This window comes from Palaemon carinicauda, chromosome 3 (assembly GCF_036898095.1).
Source record: "Palaemon carinicauda isolate YSFRI2023 chromosome 3, ASM3689809v2, whole genome shotgun sequence".
Taxonomy (NCBI): domain Eukaryota; kingdom Metazoa; phylum Arthropoda; class Malacostraca; order Decapoda; family Palaemonidae; genus Palaemon; species Palaemon carinicauda.
Window position 1 is genome coordinate 180,468,385 of NC_090727.1, and position 20,176 is coordinate 180,488,560.

General features: G+C 43.7%; 1 protein-coding gene across 1 annotated transcript in view; it reads right to left on the reverse strand.

The window, feature by feature from the left end:
- The window catches only part of Adck5 (aarF domain containing kinase 5), a 231,500-nt gene that overhangs the window by 157,475 nt on the left and 53,849 nt on the right, over positions 1-20,176 (reverse strand). Inside the window, exon 5 of the mRNA XM_068368059.1 lies at positions 17,286-17,444. Coding sequence (XP_068224160.1) covers positions 17,286-17,444 — 159 coding nt within the window. The remainder of the gene's footprint in view (positions 1-17,285; positions 17,445-20,176) is intronic.

Here is a 20,176-nt window from a genome sequence, read left to right on the forward strand (position 1 = left end):
AGTCGTCGGAAGTGGGGGAGTCCCTTCCACCCGTGCCGGCACTAGAGCCGACACCATCTACATCTTCAGCTCCTACCCCTCCATTAGATGCCATGAGCCAGGCAGTTTTGGCTCATATTACTTCATTAATGGAGGATCTTCGCAAACAAGGCGAAGAAAGGGAAGCGAAGCTCGAAAGAGAACTCCGTGAAGCACGGATTATCGCCTCCCAAGGGTCTTACAAGCGACCCAGATTTCTAGACCTACCATTCTGCTCCGAGACTAATCCCTGGAGGTATGCGGAGTATATGCTGATTACCAACGGCAAACTCGACATCTCAGAGAAGATGGGAGCTGTCCCCCTAGATGGCAGTCAGACTTTCTCTTGCGTAGGGAGCAAGAGACGAAAGAGAGGCTTGTCGCCTCCCTGTCCCTGCAGAACTGCATCGAGATGTGTGCGGGCCAAAAAGGCACCCCAGACATGCTCACGGTCCTGGCCAAAATGCATATGGCCACCTTAGTGAAGGACCTGTAAGCCTTCATGAAGGCTAGGAAAGCCTGTAGAGAGTTTGTGTTTGCTGCTGCAACAGTAAAAAATGAACCCAAGAAGCTGATTTCTTCCAATATCTGGGGTAAAGACCTCTTTCCGAGTAAAACGGTCAAAGACAGTCGAGAAAGCCGCCACGGAGAATAGAAACCTTCTCCAGAAGTGGGGCATCTCTTCAAAGAGGAAGTCTTCCCTGGATGCAGGTCCCCAACCTAAACGGAAGTCAAAGAAGTAAAGACTACCCTCTCGGCCTGCCCAGCAAAATCCTACAGTCACCATGACCGCGGTGCCCCAAGTGGTTGCTCAACCATAGACCACATTCCAAGTGGCACCTCAACTGCTGGTTGCCCAGTTACCAGCATTCAACCCAGGGTTTGAGAGGCAGACCACTACCTTTCGTCCGAAAGGAAGAGGTTCCCGTCGGGGCTCCTCAAGACACCCCTCGCGAGGTAGGGGAGGACGCAGTCAGGGTGGCAAACCTTCTGGACATCCTAAGCAAAGAGATGCTTCAGGTAGGAGAGAGGCTTCAACACTTTCGGGATCTTTGGACCTTCGATCCCTGGGCCCACAGCCTAATCAAGAATGGGCTGGGATGGAAATGGAACAAGTCTCCACCGTCATTTCCTCAATTCTTCCAACATCTCCACCCCCTTTATTGGAAGATTATACCTTAGAACTCTTGAGCAAGAAGGTTATAAGGAAAGCAAAGTCCATCAAATTCCAGGGAAGGCTGTTTTGTGTTTCCAAGAAGGACTCGGACAAACTCAGAGTCATTCTGGACTTGTCGCCACTCAACAAGTTCATCTAGAACAACAAGTTCAGGATGTTAACCCTTCAACACATAAGGGGTCTGTTACCAAACGGGGCGTACACAGTCTCAATAGACCTGGCAGATGCTTATTGGAACCTCCCAGTCAGCCGCCCCCTCTCCTCCTACCTAGGATTCAAGTTACAGAAGATAAAGTATGTCTTCAGAGCCATGCCCTTCGGACTAAACATAGCCCCAAGGATCTTCACGAAACTTGCAGACACAATCGTACAACAACTACGCCTAGAAAGTGTTCAGGTACCAGCGTACCTGGACGACTGGCTGGTGTGGGCAGCATCCAAGACTGCTTGTCTGCAAGCATCCAAGAAAGTGATCCAATTCCTGGAACATCTAGGATTCAAGATCAACTTCAAGAAGTCTCGACTCTCTCCAGCTCATGAGTTTCAATGGCTGGGAATCCATTGGAACTTGAAGTTACACCGCCTCTCCATTCCACCAAGGAAGAGGAGAGAGATTGCGGAGTCTGTCAAGAGACTACTGTAATCCGACAGGATCTCAAGACGCCAACAGGAAAGAGTACTGGGCTCTCTCTCCAGTTTACAGAAGTAACAGACCCTGTGCTAAGAGCACAGCTAAAAGATGCGTCAGGAGTCTGGAGAAGATACGCATCAAATGCTCGAAGAGATCTACAATGACCGGTACCGACCTTATTACGATCACTTCTCAAACCGTGGTCGAAGGTCAAGAGCCTAACAAGGACCGTTCCCTTAACATCACCTCCCCCATCGGTGACCATCCATACAGATGCCTCGACGGAAGGATGGGGAGGTCACTCCCATCAAAGGAAAGCCAAAGGGACTTGGTCATCCCTGTTCAAGACATTTCACATCAATATTCTGGAGGCCATGACAGTCCTCTTGACACTGATGAAACTATTACCTCACAGATCAGCCCACATCAGGCTGGTCTTGGACAGCAAAGTGATAGTGAGATGTCTGAACCAACAAGACTCGAGATCCCCCCACATCAACTATGTGATGTTAGCCATCTTTCAAATAGCAATAAAGAAGAGATGGCACTTATCAGCAGTTCACCTACAAGGGTTTCGCAATGTGACAGCGGACGCTCTATCCAGGCTATAGCCGATAGTCAGAATGGTCCCTAGACACAGACTCATTCTCCTTCATCTTGGAACAAGTCCCGGAACTGCAGATCGACCTCTTTGCGATGAGCGACAACCAGAAACTAACTCGATACGTAGCCCTGTACGACGATCCTCTGGCAGAAGCAACAGACGCCATGTCCCTCGATTGGAACACTTGGAACTGGATTTACCTGTTCCCTCCAACCAATCTCCTGCTGAAGATCCTCAACAAGTTGAAATCCTTCAAGGGAACTGCAGCACTAGTGGCCCACAAGTGGCCCAAGAGCAATTGATTCCCCCTAGTGATGGAACCGAGGCTGAGGCTGGTCCCTCTACCGAACCCAGCTCTATCTCAACTGGTTAAGAAGTAGACTGTCTTCGCTTCATCACAGAGAACCCAAAACCTTCATCTCATGATTTTCTTGCCTTGGTGGTTAAGAAAGATTTGGGATCTCAAAAGGCAGTATAGACTTCTTAGAAAAATACAAGTCAAAGTCAACCAGAAGACAATACGAATCGTCTTGGAAAAGGTGGATTACTTTCGTTAAAGCAAAACGGCCAAGAGAAATCTCAATAGACTTCTGCTTGTCCTTCTTCATCCACTTTCACGAACAAGGCTTGGCTGTCAACACGATAACTACGTGCAAGTTAGCCTTGACTAGACCTCTTCTATATGCCTTCCAGGTGGACCTGGCAAACGAAATCTTTAACAAGATCCCGAAAGCATGCGCTAGACTAGACCTGCAGCCCTTCCGAGGCCCATTTCATGGTCTCTGGACAAAGTCTTGCACTATGCTTCAGCCTTGAACAATGAAGATTGTTCTCTTAAGGATCTAACCCAAAAAGTGACTTTCCTATTCGCTATAGCCTCAGGGGCTAGAGTTAGTGAAATAGTAGCCTTATCAAGAGACAAGGGCCATACTCAGTTCACAGAAGCGGGAGAACTGAATCTCTTTCCTGATCCTACCTTTCTCGCCAAGAACGAGGCACCCACAAAAAGGTGGGGTCCCTGGAGAATCTGCCCTCTGAAGGAAGATGTCTCTATATGTCCAGTAGAATGTCTAAAGGTCTATCTTCGAAGAACTTCAGACTTCAGGGAAGGACAGCTCTTCAAGGGCGAAATCTCAGGATCAAACCTATCCCTAAAACAACTGAGGGCGAAACTCACCTACTGCATTCGCAGAGCGGATGCTGACAGTACACCCGCTGGCCATGATCCAAGAAAAATTGCATCCTCACTGAACTTTTTTCAGTATATGGACTTTGAGCATCTTCACTCATACACTGGTTGGAAGTCCTCTAGAGTGTTTTACAAACATTATGCGAAGCAAGTGCACGGACTCAAACGTTATGTGGTGTCGGCAGGTAGTGTAGTGACACCTGTCGTCTAGTGCTGCGATGAACAGTGAATTGATTGGGACTCTCAATTCGGGTGAAAAGATGTAGACTCTTTCTAGTGCAAAATCCTTTTATGTGAGTGTCACCCTGGTGACACTAAGGGTGCGTCCACACTAGCGACAAAACATGTCTACAACAATGTGTACAACTTTGTAGGCAACAAGTTGTTAGACTGTTGACGAAACATTGTTGTCGAGATGTTGGTAGAGATTTATTGGTGATATGTTGGCAACCCTGGTGTGGACGAGTCGATGTGGTTGGAGATATCCGGACAGACACACAACACCGACAGCGTGTGTCTTCTTTACTTATAATAGTGCCAATCATGTGCAACAAATATTCAAAATCGGATTTGGATATCCGAAAGAAATTCTCGAATACTCCTCTCTCGTGCATTGTACGTGGCAAGAGAGAGACGTCATCTTCTATAACGGTACAGTATGCACGAGATTTGAAGGCTCTCCACTTTTCTTATTATGCAATAGGGAGGGTCTCGTCCAGACTCTACGACGGTGCCTCCTCCGCTGTAAACACATAAGCACAACAACAGCAGCAGCAGCCGCCAGTGCGTCCTGGCACGCCAACATACTTTTCAAGTCTCTAGAATGAGGTGTGGATGGCTTCACCAAGCTGACGTATGTTGCCAATATGTTGCCAGACATTGTAGCAGACAAAGTTTCATACATTGTTGTCGATATGTGTACCGATGTTGACTGTAAGGTTTCCAACTTTGTTGTTGATATGTCGGTAGACATGATGTTGCCAGTGTGGACGCACCTTAAGACTGTTCAATTTTCTGGTGAAGAATTACACAAATGACACATGTGCCATGTGTACATTGTACACAGTGTTGATAGTATCCAACATTTACAGTAAAATCATCTTGATAATTCTATCAATTATTATGAGTGGCATTAACCCTTTTCTTCCATTTCAGGTAGAAAAACATTGTCTGTATATGTTGAATGTATAATTTTCCTTTATACTTATTACACATGTTACCCCGTTTTACTCATTTAACTTAAATAAATGAATAAAAATGTGTAATTGCGTCTTATTTCGCCCCAGAAGAAGCAAAATAAAAAGTAGCCAGAGTTCTTTTACTTACTTTCCCAAGTAAAATTCCTACTTATTGTACTGATACATAGAAACAAATAGATCTGATTGATACTTATATTTGTTTCTACACGTATACAAACCTTGAAGCTTTTTACCGTCTAGCATAGACACTTCCCTGCAGGGGGCAGGAAGCCGCTATTTATTGGGGTGTTACTTTTGAAGAAGATGAAAGGATCGGCCATTACAATTTAGCGAGGGTTAACTACCCATGCTGCTAGTTAGCGGGGGTAGGGGGATAGCTTCCTACCCCTGCCATTCACATACCTGTGATTGACCTTACTTTGCCTGAAGGTACGACTTCAAGGAGGACAGTGTTGGCGGTCAAGAGTTTATAAATAGCTAAGGTTTGTATCGTTAGGAAAAATAGAAATTACCTCTGAATTTGTCATTTGTTCCGTAACTGGAATACAAATCAACGCTATTGATAGGGGTGACTCACCCATTAGGAGGGTGGATGTTCCTGCCAATCTGGCTTTTTGGTCTTACCCGGGGTACTCCCTACTGTGCAGAGATTAGTACAACAATAAGGAGACCCTAACACCTCGCTAACCCTGCTAAGCGATGGTCTGCGGCCTATGCAAGCTGTGTGTGATGAGAAACTAGCAATATGATTGTCAAGGTAAAGGTTATTCTGAGACTTGCAGGGAATAACCGAGGAGACCGAGACATTCACAATACCATCTCACCAAGGTATGGGGACGCAACAGTATCGGGACAATACTAGGATACACAAGGGAGATATGGTTTACCTGCAGAGGTTTAAGGTCAGCATGTGCAGAGGGTCCAGGATGCTGATTTCCCCAAGAGTGGGGAGGATGAAGAAAGGAAAACATCCAGACTTTCCATTTTATTCACTCAGACTTAACCCTGGATAGGTACGCTCCTCGGACACCCCTTTAAGGGTATACTCGGACGCGAACGACCCCGACGCCAAAAAAAATTCTTGAAAAATCAGTTTTTGCAGTAACCTCCTTTTTTCTTTTGCCAAAAAAAACTTCAATGAATGCTTAAAACAACTGTAAAGATAAATACTACTCATCTGCAGAAAAACTATTTATTATAAATATTTTAAAAAATTAAGTAGAAAAAAAAAAAGACCTGACATAAAAATTCATAAAAAAAAAGTTTATACATATATACACAAATCCTTTTAGGAATTGATTCTTGAATGTTTAGGACACATCTTGATGTATTTTGGATGAAGTCGGACCCATGGAGGTGAAGATCTGAAATGAGAAAAAAAGGGTAACTTTTTTTGGCCAAAAAAAAACTGTCCAAATTTCATGAATTTTTTTGGGTACCCAAATGAAATAAGAAGTGGCTAATTTTTTTAGGGAATAAACATATGTTATCCTAAAATAGAAATATGTAAAAAAATCTTCATTATTTTGTAAATTACATTTATATCAGGGGCCATATCTAGAGGTAATTTTTTGAGTACTTAGAAATTTCGTAAAAAAATACATATATTTAATATATAATATGATATTTATGCAGGTAAAAATATACCAAAATATCACAAATTCTATAGGGAACAAGAATATATATAGATAGGGCAGCTTACGCTTCGGATATGTCCACAAAATGGCCGCCAACCACACTGACTCAGACTCCCTAATCTGCCACTTGAAATGTAGGAAGGGTATGTCAATTTCAAGGTGTTATTTACTAATCTAATTATTATTGGATATGCATAAAAATTGTATGGTGGGTTGCTGGATAATTGTCAATTATTTTACGGTTATAAAATTAAAATTCTGACCCAAAAAAATTTTTTTGAAGGGAAATAAAATCGAAAAAAAAAATGTAAAACAATATAATATTTTAGCTAAAAAAATTTGATGATATTCAATCAAAAAAGAAGTAAACAAAATTTTCCGACAAATAAACATCTAGAGGAATCATTACTCTGTGATAGTTCCTTAGTACGTAGTAATTTTGAAAGAATTGGGAAAAAACGAAAAAATGGCAATCACCGGAAAATCGAACACATACCTATATATACGCCATATCTGGCTAAAAAAAGATAGGCATGGGTAGCCAGATCATCTAGAAACACTTTCCAACACTATAAAAATATAAGTTTTGCGACACTACTTGCCAATTCCTTACGGTAACATGACTAAGCAAAAAAATGCAAAACAAATAAAAAGGGGCACTCGCGGAAAAATGGCTAACATTCTAATATACGGCATTTCAGAAAAAAAAATTCAGCCACGTGATAGGCAAACCATCAAGGCACATTTTCCGACAAATAAACATCTAAATGAATCATTACTCTGATAGTTCCTTAGTAAGTAGTAATTTTGAAAGAAATGGGAAAAAACGAAAAAATGGCAATCACAGGAAAATCGAACACATACCTATATATACGCCATATCTGGCTAAAAAAAAAAGATAGGCATGGGTAGCCAGATCATCTAGAAACACTTTCCAACACTATAAAATTATAAGTTTTGCGACACTACTTGCCAATTCCTTACGGTAACATGACTAAGCAAAAAAATACAAAACAAATAAAAAGGGGCACTCGTGGAAAAATGGCCATTCTAATATACGGCATTTCAGAAAAAAAAAATTTCAGCCACGTGCTAGGCAAACCATCAAGGCACATTTTCCGACAAATAAACATATAAATGAATCATTACTCTGTGATAGTTCCTTAGTACGTAGTAATTTTGAAAGAAATGGGAAAAAACGAAAAAATGGCAATCACAGGAAAATCGAACACATACTTATATATACGCCATATCTGGCTAAAAAAAAAATAGGCATGGGTAGCCAGATCATCTAGAAACACTTTCCAACACTATAAAAATATAAGTTTTGCGACACTACTTGCCAATTCCTTACGGTAACATGACTAAGCAAAAAAATGCAAAACAAATAAAAAGGGGCACTCGCGGAAAAACGCCCAACATTCTAATATACGGCATCTCAGATAAAAAAAAAAGACATGCACGTGTTAGCCCAACCATCAAGGCACACTTTCTAACACATAAACATGAAAAAAAATCAATAATATACGGCAATTCCTTACTACGTAGTAAATTTTTACAAATATTGAAAAAAAACAGAAATTGGCAACCGCAGTTAAATACCCAATATACCAATAACTACGTCGTATCTGACAAAAACAAAATCACGCATGGGTAGCCAGATCATCTAGACACACTTTCCAACACTAAAAAAGCAAAAGTTTTACGACACTATTTGGCAATATCTTACGGAAAAATGACTTGGCAAAAAAATGCAAAAAAATGAAAAAGGGGCACTCGCGGTAAAATGCCCGACATTCTAATATACGGCATCTCAGATAAAAAAAAAGACATGCACGTGTTAGCCCAACCATCAAGGCACACTTTCTAACACATAAACATGAAAAAAAAATGAATAATATACGGCAATTCCTTACTACGTAGTAATTTTTACAAATATTGAAAAAAAACAGAAATTGGTAACCGCAGTTAAATACCCAATATACCAATAACTACGTCGTATCTGACAAAAACAAAGTCACGCATGGGTAGCCAGATCATCTAGACACACTTTCCAACACTAAACAAGCAAAAGTTTTACGACACTATTTGGCAATATCTTACGGAAAAATGACTTGGCAAAAAAATGAAAAAAAATGAAAAAGGGGCACTCGCGGTAAAATGGTCCTCGTGGTGATGAACGACATTTTAACTAAAAAAAAAATCATGCACATGGTAGCCAAACAATCCACCAAGACTTTCCACAACTGATAACCTATACAAGTTGCACCATTCTACGACAATTTCATAATACGTAATAACTTTGATAATTATGCAAACTACCTTAGAAGGGTAAACTCGGTCGCGCTCGACCCCGACGCGTCTCAGAAATCGGGGAAGGAGTACAGCTACAGCAATGCACATCAGGACACTACTAGAGCGTGTAGGGGAGACACCTCCTGCAGGTCGATCACCCACAAATTCAGTCACGGGGGTGAGTCACGTGAAAAAAACCTGTTTTTTTTTTACGCTCGGGGTCGCAAACGACCCATCGTACCTATCCAGGGTTAAACCCTGGTAACCAATGCCCTCAACCTTCTGCTACTTGTCCAATAAGGAGCTTGAAGTACTAAACCAGCTATTTTGCATCAATCACAGGACCGATAGAAAACCTATCGAGGTTCCTGTGTGTCACACCTTGCAGGTAGTTGGTGGTTAGCATATACCTGCGTCAGAGTAGTTCTTCTTAAAGGCCAGAGACGTAGCTACAACCCTGACATCGTGGGCTCTGGGAAAACGTGCTGGAGGAGGATCGGGGTTCAGAGCAAGGTCAATGACCCTGCGAATCCTTGGGGAAATCATATTTTCCGAGATGCTCCAATTGTTTCTGCCCATGCTGATGATCAGAGAGAGTGCTCTGGGCCAAACTGCTGCTGATCTCTTGAGGTAGTGCCTCAAACATCTTACTGGACATAGTAACAGATGATTGAGTCGACAGTTACACAGCAGACTCCTTATCCGGAGGGAGTCGAATCTAGGATACGAAACCCTGGATTCTGAGTCTTGGTAACATACTCAGGGACGAAGCTGAAGCTTACCTCAACCCATCCTCTTGAATTGGCGACATCAAATGAAAGACCATGAAGTTCGCCAATTCGTTTGGCTGAGGCCAAGGAGAGCAGGAACACCGTCTTCAAGGTTACAAGGCAAACTGTTGTCTGTCGCAATGGTCGTGCGGGGATCCTTCTAGGGATCAAAGAACTCGAACCACATGCAATGGGGGAGGTCTTATTTCTGACTGAGGACAGGTAAATTCATTGCTTTGTATGAAGACAGAAGTTCTAAAGATGAGGAAATGCCCATTCCTTTGAGTTTAAAGGCAAGATTCAAGGTTGAGCAATAGCCTTTAACCGCTGAAACCGTAAGATGCATTTCCTCCCTCAATACACGAGAAATTACGCTATTGCTGGAATAGTGGTATTAAATGGATTGAGACCCCTTCCGCAGCAACAACCACAGAAGATATTCCACTTCGCCTGTAGAACGAAGCTCATAACTTTCGTGGCTATCCACACATTCTCTTCGCTACCATTTTGTGAAAAACCTCTCTGAAAAAGGAGATGCTGGATAGTCTCTAAGCGTGAAGGCAAAGCGAAGCTACTAGCTTGTGGAAATGTTGACATGTGGTTGTCTGAGTAGCTTGTGTCGTGAAGGAAATTCTCTTAGGGGCTTCGTTAGGAGCAGGAGAAGATCCAGGAACCATTTCGCGTAATGGCATAGCGGAGCTATGAGGGTCATTGAAAGATTGACCGATATTCTGGTCTTGTTGAGTACTCTTTTCATCATACAAAACGGTGGGAATGCATATATGTCGATGTTGTCCCACTGTTGTTGGAATGCCTTTTGCCAGAGCCTTGGAATCTGGGACTGGGGAGCAGTCCAACGGGAGCCTGAAGAACAGGTCCAAAGTCAGGGAACCCCAAAAAGTCCGGACTTTGTTGGCTACTAGATGATCCAAAGACCATTCGGAATCTACTATGTGCGATGCTCTGCTCAGATTGTCGGCGAGCACATTCCCCTGGCCTGAAATGAAGCGAGCTGATAGTGAGAGCGAGTGGACTTCTCCACATCTCAGTATCTCTACTGCTAGATGAGATAGGGGCTGCAAAAAGTACTTCCTTGCTCCTTGATGTAAGCCACGACTGTGGTGTTATTGCTCATCACCACCACTGAGTGAACTGCCAGGAACTGGTGGAACTATTGAAGGGCCATAAAAAACAGCCTTCATTTCTAGTAGATTTATGTGAGAGTACTATTCGGACTCTGACCAAAGTTCTGAGGCCTTGTGGTACAGCATGTGGGAGCCGCCCCTCCTTTTGGTGCGTCCAAGAACAGCATCAAATCGGGGGGGGGGGGGGAGAAGATCGACACCCTTCAGCAGATTCTCGTCTGCCTGTCACCATTCGAGATCCGTCTTTTCCTCTCATCCCATGGGAATCAGTGTCCAGAGAATCGAAGGCCTGATTCCAATTGGACTTCGGATGCCACTGGAGAGATCAAATCCTGAGGCGACTGATGGGAACTATACGGGCCAAGGATGATAGCTGTCCGAGAAGGGGCTAGGAGTTCTTCTCGTTTGAGGAAAGGCCTTGCAACTTTCCTGTCTTGCTATCCTGTCGTCTGATGAGAAGGCTGTGTTGTTTGATGTCTAATACCATGCCCAAGTTTACCAGTCTTTGAGTGGGAGGCAGGGAAGATTTCTCGAGATTACCATGATCCCCAGATCTTGGCAAAGTCTCAGAAGTTTGTCTCGGTGCTTAAGAAGGGCTGACACTGAGTTTGCTAGGATTAGCCAGTCGTCCGGGTAACGAAGGAGACAGATGCCGAATCTGTGAACCCAAGATAACACCAAGGCAAACACACTTGTGAAGACCTGAGGTGCAGTGGAAAGGCCGAAACACAGCACTTTGAACTGGTATATCCTGTTGTCGATGTTGAATCTCAAATACTTCCTTGAAGACGGATGGATTGGGATCTGGAAGTATGCGTCCTCGAGATCCAGTGTACACAAAGTCCTGTGGTCTTATAGCTAGACTAACCGTATCTGCCGTTTCGTCTCCATACTGAACGAAGTCTTCTCGACAAACTTGTTCAGAGCTGAGATCAGTGACTGGTCTCCAGCCTCCAGATGCCTTTTTCACAAGGAAGAGTCGACTGAAGAAGCCTGGGGAACAGTCGAGGACCTCCTGGTGAGAGCCCTTCTCCAACAGTGTAGAATTTGGCCCAAAAGGGCCTAACCCTTTGCTGAGGTCCCGAAAGGCCTTCCCCTTTTCTGATCCCATCGCAAAGGAGCTCACAAGCACTGGATTCTTGGTCAGTTCAGGAAGAGATGAAATGAACAGGAAGCGATACCTTGAATAAATCACGGAGATCGTCCATGGTTCGGCTCTGAGCTGCATCCACCTAGTCCAGCAGCTTTGTAGGCATCCCCCTACTGGTGGACAAGCACGGAGATGAGTTCTGCTAGTGTTTGTAGTTTTCACCGCCACCTCTCTCATATTTTCCTCCACGAATGGAATTATAGCCTTTCCAATCCTTGACAGGAAAAGGCTTCTAAGACAACTTTGTTTTCGAAACTGTTGCAGTTTTAATAGTTGATGGTTTTGTAAGGCTGGTCTTTGGAGGGCTGGAGGGCTGGAGGTCTGTAGGGCCAAGCCGTTAAGGTCCTAAGAAGGAAGGAATCCATGTTGGACTTCCTCCACCTCTCTGCGGCCTGCTCGAAGTTCCGTGGCTCGAAGAGAAAGAACTCCTCCATGGAGAAGTTTCGGAGCCTAACGATCTCAGCGTTAGGGACCTGATGGTGAAATCTCTCAGCCACCGCATCCCTTCGGGCAAAGGCCTGGTGTGATGGAGAACGTTGAGACGAGATTGGAGACGCAGGCAAAGGTCGGTAACCAGACACAGGATGGACAGTTTTTTCCGAAAAAGAAGAAGACTGAAGAGGCGAAGAAGTGAAAGGACTCTCTCCACAGATCAACAATGTACAAGCGTGGGATCAGCAGGCTGATCAGCAGCAGGCCTCCGAAGAGGAGACTCTATGTGAGACCCTTTACTAGATAGGGAAACACTCGTCAGAAAGACGTGCTTAAGACTTTGCTCTCCATCCGAAGGATGTTAGTCAGGGGAAGGCACACAGACCTCGGTGGCAGAAGAACAAGATGACGCAGTCGCATTCGCAGCTGGCAGGGCTGCAGATGAACTCTCCGAAACATGTTGACAACGTACAAGAGGTCGACGTCCGACGCTGACACTAATAACAGTCAATGAGCGATACAATAAATAACGCAGGGTTGATCGCTACCGCCGAGCGAGAGGCAGGGAATCAACAACTCTCAAAGAGTCAATTCATAAATCCCTGGATGTTTCAGACTGGTGTTAGCCCACAGGGTCACTACCTGGTGGGTCAAAAAGTCAATGGTGCAGGTGCCAGAGAGAAGGAAGGTCTCCAAAGCCTTCCTGGTATGACAGTGAACAATCCTTAACCACCCTACCTTTCTAGCGGCCACAAACCTCCTGCTTAAGATGCGATGGTAATTGCCAACGGGAAGACCAAAGACTCGATCGATAAGAGGGAGTGTGTCCCCGCGTTGATGAGTGATACCACGATAACGCGGGACCGATTGTAACCACTGCACGAGAGGCACGTCGGTGTGTTGATGATCCTCGAGTAGGCAACTCACGCGTAGCTGAGCGTGAAGACTGAACAATGAGAGATGATTCACAAAGTGACTCACGAACAGGTAGGTGAACGCATTCCGAAGGGAAGCGACATGATGGTTTGGGAATGCTTTGATTTATGGCCGAACGCTGGTTTGTTGAGTGACGGATGAGCGATTCCTGAGATGGTGGAAAGCTAAGCAATGTGTGTGGTCGCTGAGGTGAACGCTGTGAGAGGGTGATTTTCAAGGTAGTGGAAGAGCAGGCAATTATCGCGTTCCCGGCGATTGTTGTGTAGCAGAAGTTTGACGAGAAGTCGAATGCGTAAGCGGTTCACGTGTAACTGAATGCTTAGGTGGTACAAGAGTTGTCGACCGTTGACAATGGTCAGGCGATCCACAAGCTGATTGAAGTGTCGGAGATTGATGTGTAACAGAACGCTTAGGTAGTACACGAAATGTCGATCGTCGACATTGGTCAGGCAATTCACGAGCTGATGGAAGCGTCGGCGATTCCCGCTCTGCTGGACGATGGTGAGATTGTCGAGCAGGTGAGTATTGTGAAGGCTGAGTGTTTCCCGCCATGGAGGGTGATCGCGTTCCGAAGGAGAGAGACGCATTAGACGTAAATGCTCTGAGCAACAGCCGAACACTGGCTTGTTGAGCGATGAGAGTTTAAGCGTCAAAGAGCTATAAATCACTGGACGAGGAGGTAGGCTGACGATTCACTCTAAGGCAATTCACGCACCGCTGGGCGTTTTACGGTCTGACGGTGATTGACGCATTTCGGTAACAAGACGTGTGAAAATGCTGTCGGGTAGGAGATTGAAGTTCCTGATACTGATGAGTAAGCAATTCCGAACAGCTGGAACAGCAGGCAATTGTCAAACTGCAAGCGATTCTCATGTAGCAGGCGATTTATGAGGTTGAAAAAGTCATCAGCTGTACATGATGGCTAGGTTATTTACGAGCTGATGGGACGGTGCATTGAATGTCGATGGTGAACCTGACAAGCAGGAGAAGCAGATGCCTGACAAGACGAAGAACGCTGCCGATGAGCTGCAGCTGGGAGCTCAGGCAGAGAAATGTGATCACTCGTGAGGCGACAAGAGGAGATAGAGAACGATCCCTTGCAGGCGACGAACAAACCGAAGTTCGTTGAGGAAAGGCCAATGACAGAAGCAAAGGTTGGGAACCAAAAGAGGTAGGCTGGGCAGGTTCTTCTGAAGAGAAAGACTACAGAGGCAAGGATGTGAAGAGGCGTCTCTTCGCCGACAGAGCATGAACACCCTGAAGGCAAAATGGAGGACGAACACGGCGAGGACTTCTGCCACTAACTCGATGTTGAACAGCAACCTGACCGTCAGCAGGTCTCCGAATAGGAGTCTCTATGAGAGCCCCTTCACTACAAAGTGGAGCCCATGCAGGAGAGACAAGAGATGATGAAGGGGAGTTTACCCTTGGAAGGGAGAAACAGAGCCCAAAATCTGGGGGGAAAACTCCCCTTGAAAGGAAAAGAAATCCAACCACTGGAGGCGGACCTCCAATCATCGTTCTTTGCTTCCCATCAACAAGCCTTGTTCAAGTTAAAGGTCTGCATTGAGCGTTACCTGAGAAAACGTAGCTGGAGCTAGTTCCTCGAGGTTAGCGTGATGATCAGGAGCTGCTGCAGGAGCAGGAGAACAGGAAAATGAGGGCACAGCGACTGCAGATTCCCATGGAAGGAAACGCACTGCTTTTCTACGTCCACTGTCATAGCTGAATGAAGAAGTATGGCATCGCTAACAGAGGAAAAATATAAACAAATAATGTAACAAAACCTCCCTCGGGAAGAGCACCTTGTCCATGGACGGGAAAGGTATCCACCAAGAGAGCAGACACAAATTAAGGACTGCGCACTCCCTTTCCCGGCCGACATCAGAGGGAGAAGGAGAGCGGCAGCGTAAAAACTGTAACAAATCAAGAATTACAATTAATTAATTCAGCTGAGGAAAATAACTACAAGATAATCACAACCCTCCCGTGGGAAGGAGGGGGACCCCACAGACAAAACAGAAAAGCTAAATTTCATCAGTTACAATTTCAATTAGTGAATAAATCCATTCTGAAGCGCAACCTAACCCACGAACGGGAAAGGTGTTACCCCCGTACAGTATACTGCCGGATGCCCAGACTCCCTTTCCCAGTAGATTTTTCTAAGAACACGTAGAGGGGAAGGCAGCGATAACAGCCGAACAGAGGAGTATCCCAATGATGACGATTCCCCAGCGGCGGCGGCCAGGTTGCAGGGAAGGCCATCCACCAACGGGAAGAGCGATGACCAAGGAAGAAAGGTCAGAAGGGAAGATTCTACGTCCTTGGGAACCTGCCATACAATGCTGTCACACACAATACAACACTGAAAAGAAAACTTACAACATATACTGTATATAAAAACATCTAAGTATGTTTTCATATATATATAAATTAAAAAGTTAAAGTCAAAAGATTAATAGCAGTCCAAAGAAGGTGAGGAGGAAGAGTGGTGACAACCACTTTCCATCCAACCAAAAGCACAATCACAGGTGTGTGAATGGAAGGGGTAGCAAGTTACTCCTCTAACCCCCCATTAACTAGAGGAATGGGTGGTTAACCCTTGCTAAATTTTGATGGCTCGTCCTTTCAGCTTTGCCGAAAGTAATACCCCTATAAATAGCATTGGTTTCTATTCCAGTTAAGGAAAAAATAGCGAATATACATCATTTCCACAGTTTACGTTTGTAAAATGATCGAGACTTCCGCTATGCTTTTCAAATCAGTTGATCAAAGATACAGTAAGTAGTTTCTAGTAAAAATACTTTTAACAATTTTACTTACAATCGATTTTAATGGCATATTCAAGTATAAGGGTGATTCATCCCTTTTGCTGTTGCATGAAAACTTTATAATAATTAGCTTAGTGGTGCTCTATTAAAAGCTTTGGAAATCAATTCATTTTTTTCAAATTCTTTAGGAAATTTTTGGTACTGAAAATCCAACTAAGCAATAACAAATCAGCCATATTTTACGTAATTTTATTTATAACACCTACGGTTCATAATAAAACTGCTCTTTTTTGTTTGGTTCTTTGTAGCCACATGTATCACTAATAATACTTTTCTTAATTTTACCATTCACTTTTGTTTTCTTAACTTAATAAATTAGAAGTTGGGATAAAGAAGCAGAGGAAAATAGGTTAATTTATTTTGATTTAGTTTAAAAAAAGGGACTCGCATGCTACATGAGATACATGATAAAATACTTTTTTGTTGGTGAAAATCTGAGGGTCGCACAATATGTGAGATTGCCAGTTACACAAGTATATATGGTAAAGGTATTCCTGTGATTTACTTTTTTTAATTTTTATGTCTAAAAAGGAATATTTTTTACAAATTATTAAACTATAAAAAATAAAACATGCCCTCAGAAACCCCCGCTCTAAAGAAGACTCAGCGATATACATTTACATAATTAGATTCATAAATACATGATGTACTGAGGGAGAAATAGGTGAACCGCAACATGGCAAGGGATTATTAACTCCCAGGTAAGGTGAGAAATATCAAGTATGACTAATTGCTAGCAGACTTTCTGTAACTTCAGTACAGGTCAAATTTCAACAGAAGTGGATTTATTACTGTTCAAAATTTGCTTCAACTAACACTGAAACACACCAAAGGCTTTTTAAGAAATTTATAAAAGGCAAAACATGAAAAAGTCACATTAAGATATTTTACAGAAAATATGGATAATCTTGAATGAATCAATATTAATGAAACCTTGAAAATGCACCAAGTCACAAATTATTTGAACAAAAAAGCATAAAAACTTGCAGACTAATATTTATATCTAACTATAGCTCTACTTGAATTCAAATTTCAACAAAACATTACTTGAAGATTTACTGTTACTTTTTCCTAATTTCTAGAACACACCCCTGTACTTTATCTTCATAAATGATTCACGCTTATTTCATTCTAAGTTCAACCGACATGAAAATATACCTATCAAAAAAAAAAAAAAAAAAGATAAAGAGTATCAAAACTTTCATGCTCTTTCTCATATATTTTCCTATTCAAAATATTTGTATCATAACAAGTGTTAGGCTCAGACATACCTTTAAAACCCATTTTAAAGCAAATTTGGGATGCATTAGCTGTACCATTTCCAAAAGAAGTTCTATCGTTGTAATGTCTCCCCAAAATCGATCTTGAAGGTCTATGTATTGAACTTTCACAGCAACATCTTCACCTTCGTGTGTTTTGGCTCTGAACACCTGTTGTAAGAAAAAAAAAAAAGGAAGTTTTTATGATAAAACAAAGTTTTATGAATACTTACCTAGCAGTTATATATATATATATATATAGCTATAGTCTCTGTCGTCCGGCAGAATTTTTCAAAACTCGCGGCAACCGCCGAGTGGTGGTTGTGTGGTTAGGTGGTTAACAACCCTTACAGGGTGGTACTTTGAATCATTCCCATTTTCTGTTCCTCAGTTCATCTTTGCCAGACCTGTCTCCTGAGGGGAGGTGGGTGGGACTTAAAATATATATATAACTGCCAGGTAAGTATTCATAAAACTTTGTTTTATCATAAAAACTTAATTTTTACGAATAGAACTTACCTGGCAGTTTTATATATATACTGTATAGCTGATTCACATATTTGGAGGTGGGTGAAAGACAGCCAACATCGTTGGGAAACAACAATAAGTCGTAGGAAAAAATACCTTGATTCCTTACCTGCTAAGGTAGCCGACTTCAAAGGTTCCTGCCTCTTGAGTCGCTTTCCCTTAGGAGTGCCAGCCAGTTGGAGACCTGTCATACTGAAACAACTCAATCTAGTCTGTCAAACGGGGCGAGACAAACAACGTGACTAGACTTCTGCACTACCTATCCCCCTTTTATAATATGCAACCTTACTCAATCTAACCACCTAACCTTGCAGAATAGATATTTACTATCTAGTTAGACTGCGGGCACTGTACCGCAAACCAGAGTCCTCAGACAACCATAAAAACCAAAACCCAATCACAGGCATACCATACCAAAATTAAGGTTGAGGGGAGGTAGTAACTCCTTTACCCAATACAGAAGCAGTAGCTACGTATGGGCCTAAAGTTTAACACTTTTCATAATCTACTCTTACCTCCCTGAGGTAATGCGAAGCGAACACGGAGTTGCTTCTCCAAAACGTAGCGTCCATTATCTGTTTAACTGACATATTCTTTGGATATGCCAGTGAAGTAGCAATGGCTCTCACCTCGTGAGCCCTTACTTTTAATAGACCGAAGCTCTCCTCTTCACAAAGGAGGTGAGCTTCTCTTATTGTCTCCCTCAAGAAGAATGATAATGCATTCTTCGAGAGGGGCTATTGTGGATCCTTCACTGAACACCATAAAGAATTGGATGCACCTCTTACATTCTTTGTTCGAGATAAATATGCCCTGAGAGCTCTAACTGGGCAGAGGAGCCTCTCCTCCTCTTGACCCACCACATTTGTGAGGTTAGGAACCTCAAAGGTCCCCGGCCAGGGTTTGGATGGGTTCTCATTCTTAGCGAGGAAATCTATCCTTAAAAGTACATACTGCTCCATCCTGGTTGAAGCCCACCTGCTTCTCCATAGCGTGAATCTCGCTGACCCTTTTTGCTGTGCCAGAGCCATCAGGAAGAGGGTTTTCTTAGTCACATCTCTAAGAGTCGCTTAAGAACTTCAAAACCACATCCAAATTCCAAGCCGGGGGTCTCAATTGAGTTTGCTTAGTTGGTTCAAACGACTTTAAGAGATCTTTCAAGTTTCTATCCTGCGTTAAGTCTATGCCTCTGTGCCTAAAGACAGCCGAAAGCATACTCCTGTACCCTTTAAGGGTGGATACGGATAGATTAGAGTCTTGCCTGAGGAACAACAGAAAATCAGCTATCTGGCTCACAGAGGTCGTGGTTGAAGACACTTTGTGCTGCTTACACCACGATCTAAAGGTCTCCCACTTCGATTGGTAGACTCTCTGTGAAGAGACCCTCCTCGCTCTGGCGATTGCTCTTGCAGCTTGTGTATAAAAGCTTCTCGCTCTGACAAGCTTCTCGATAGTCTGAAGGCAGTCAGTTGTAGAGCGAGGGGGTTTTGATGATACCTCTCGAAGTAGGGCTGTTTGAGAAGCTTTGGAGGACTTGGAGGAAGGCTTCTCAGAAAGTCCACTAACATCTCCACCACCTCTGTGAACCATTCTCTTGCTGGCCAGAAAGGAGCTATCAAGATCATCCTTCCTGCCTCGAGGAGAGCGAATTTCTTGACGACTAGGTTGATAATCTTGAACGGAGGGAACGCATAGGTGTCTATCCCTGTCCAGTCCATCAAGACGGCGTCTACTGCTATTGCTTCCTCGTCCAGGACTAGGGAGCAGTAGTTGGGGATCCTCTTGTTCTGGTTGGAGGCGAAGAGGTCTATTGAAGGCCTCCCCCATAACTTCCACAGCCTCTAGAAAACCTGATGGTTGAGGGTCCATTCTGTGGGCAGAACCTGTCCTTTCCTGCTAAGCATGTCTGCTCTTACATTCTTCTGTCCCTGCACGAAACTCGTTATAAGCTCTACGCCGTTCTCCTCCGCCCACAGAAGGAGCTCTCTTGCAGTTTCGTACAGGGACAGAGATTGAGTTCCCCCTTGCTTCCTGATGTAAGCCAAGGCCGTGGTGTTGTCTGAATTGACCTCCACTATCCTCCCCGAAACGGAGTCTTTGAAGGCCTTCAGTCCTAACAGAATGGCCATCAACTCTTTCCTGTTGATGTGCCATTCGCTCTGTTTCGCTCCCCAAGAGCCTGAGACCTCCTTGCTTCCCAGTGTTGCTCCCCATCCTGACTCTGAAGCATCTGCGAATTGCACTAGGTCTGGGCTCTTCCTGAACAGGGAGATTCCTTCCCCTAAAATTGACGGATCCAGCCACCAACTCAGATGGCTCTTGATTTCTGCTGGAATGGGGAAGGAAAAGGAGTCCTCCTGATTCTTCCTGTCCCA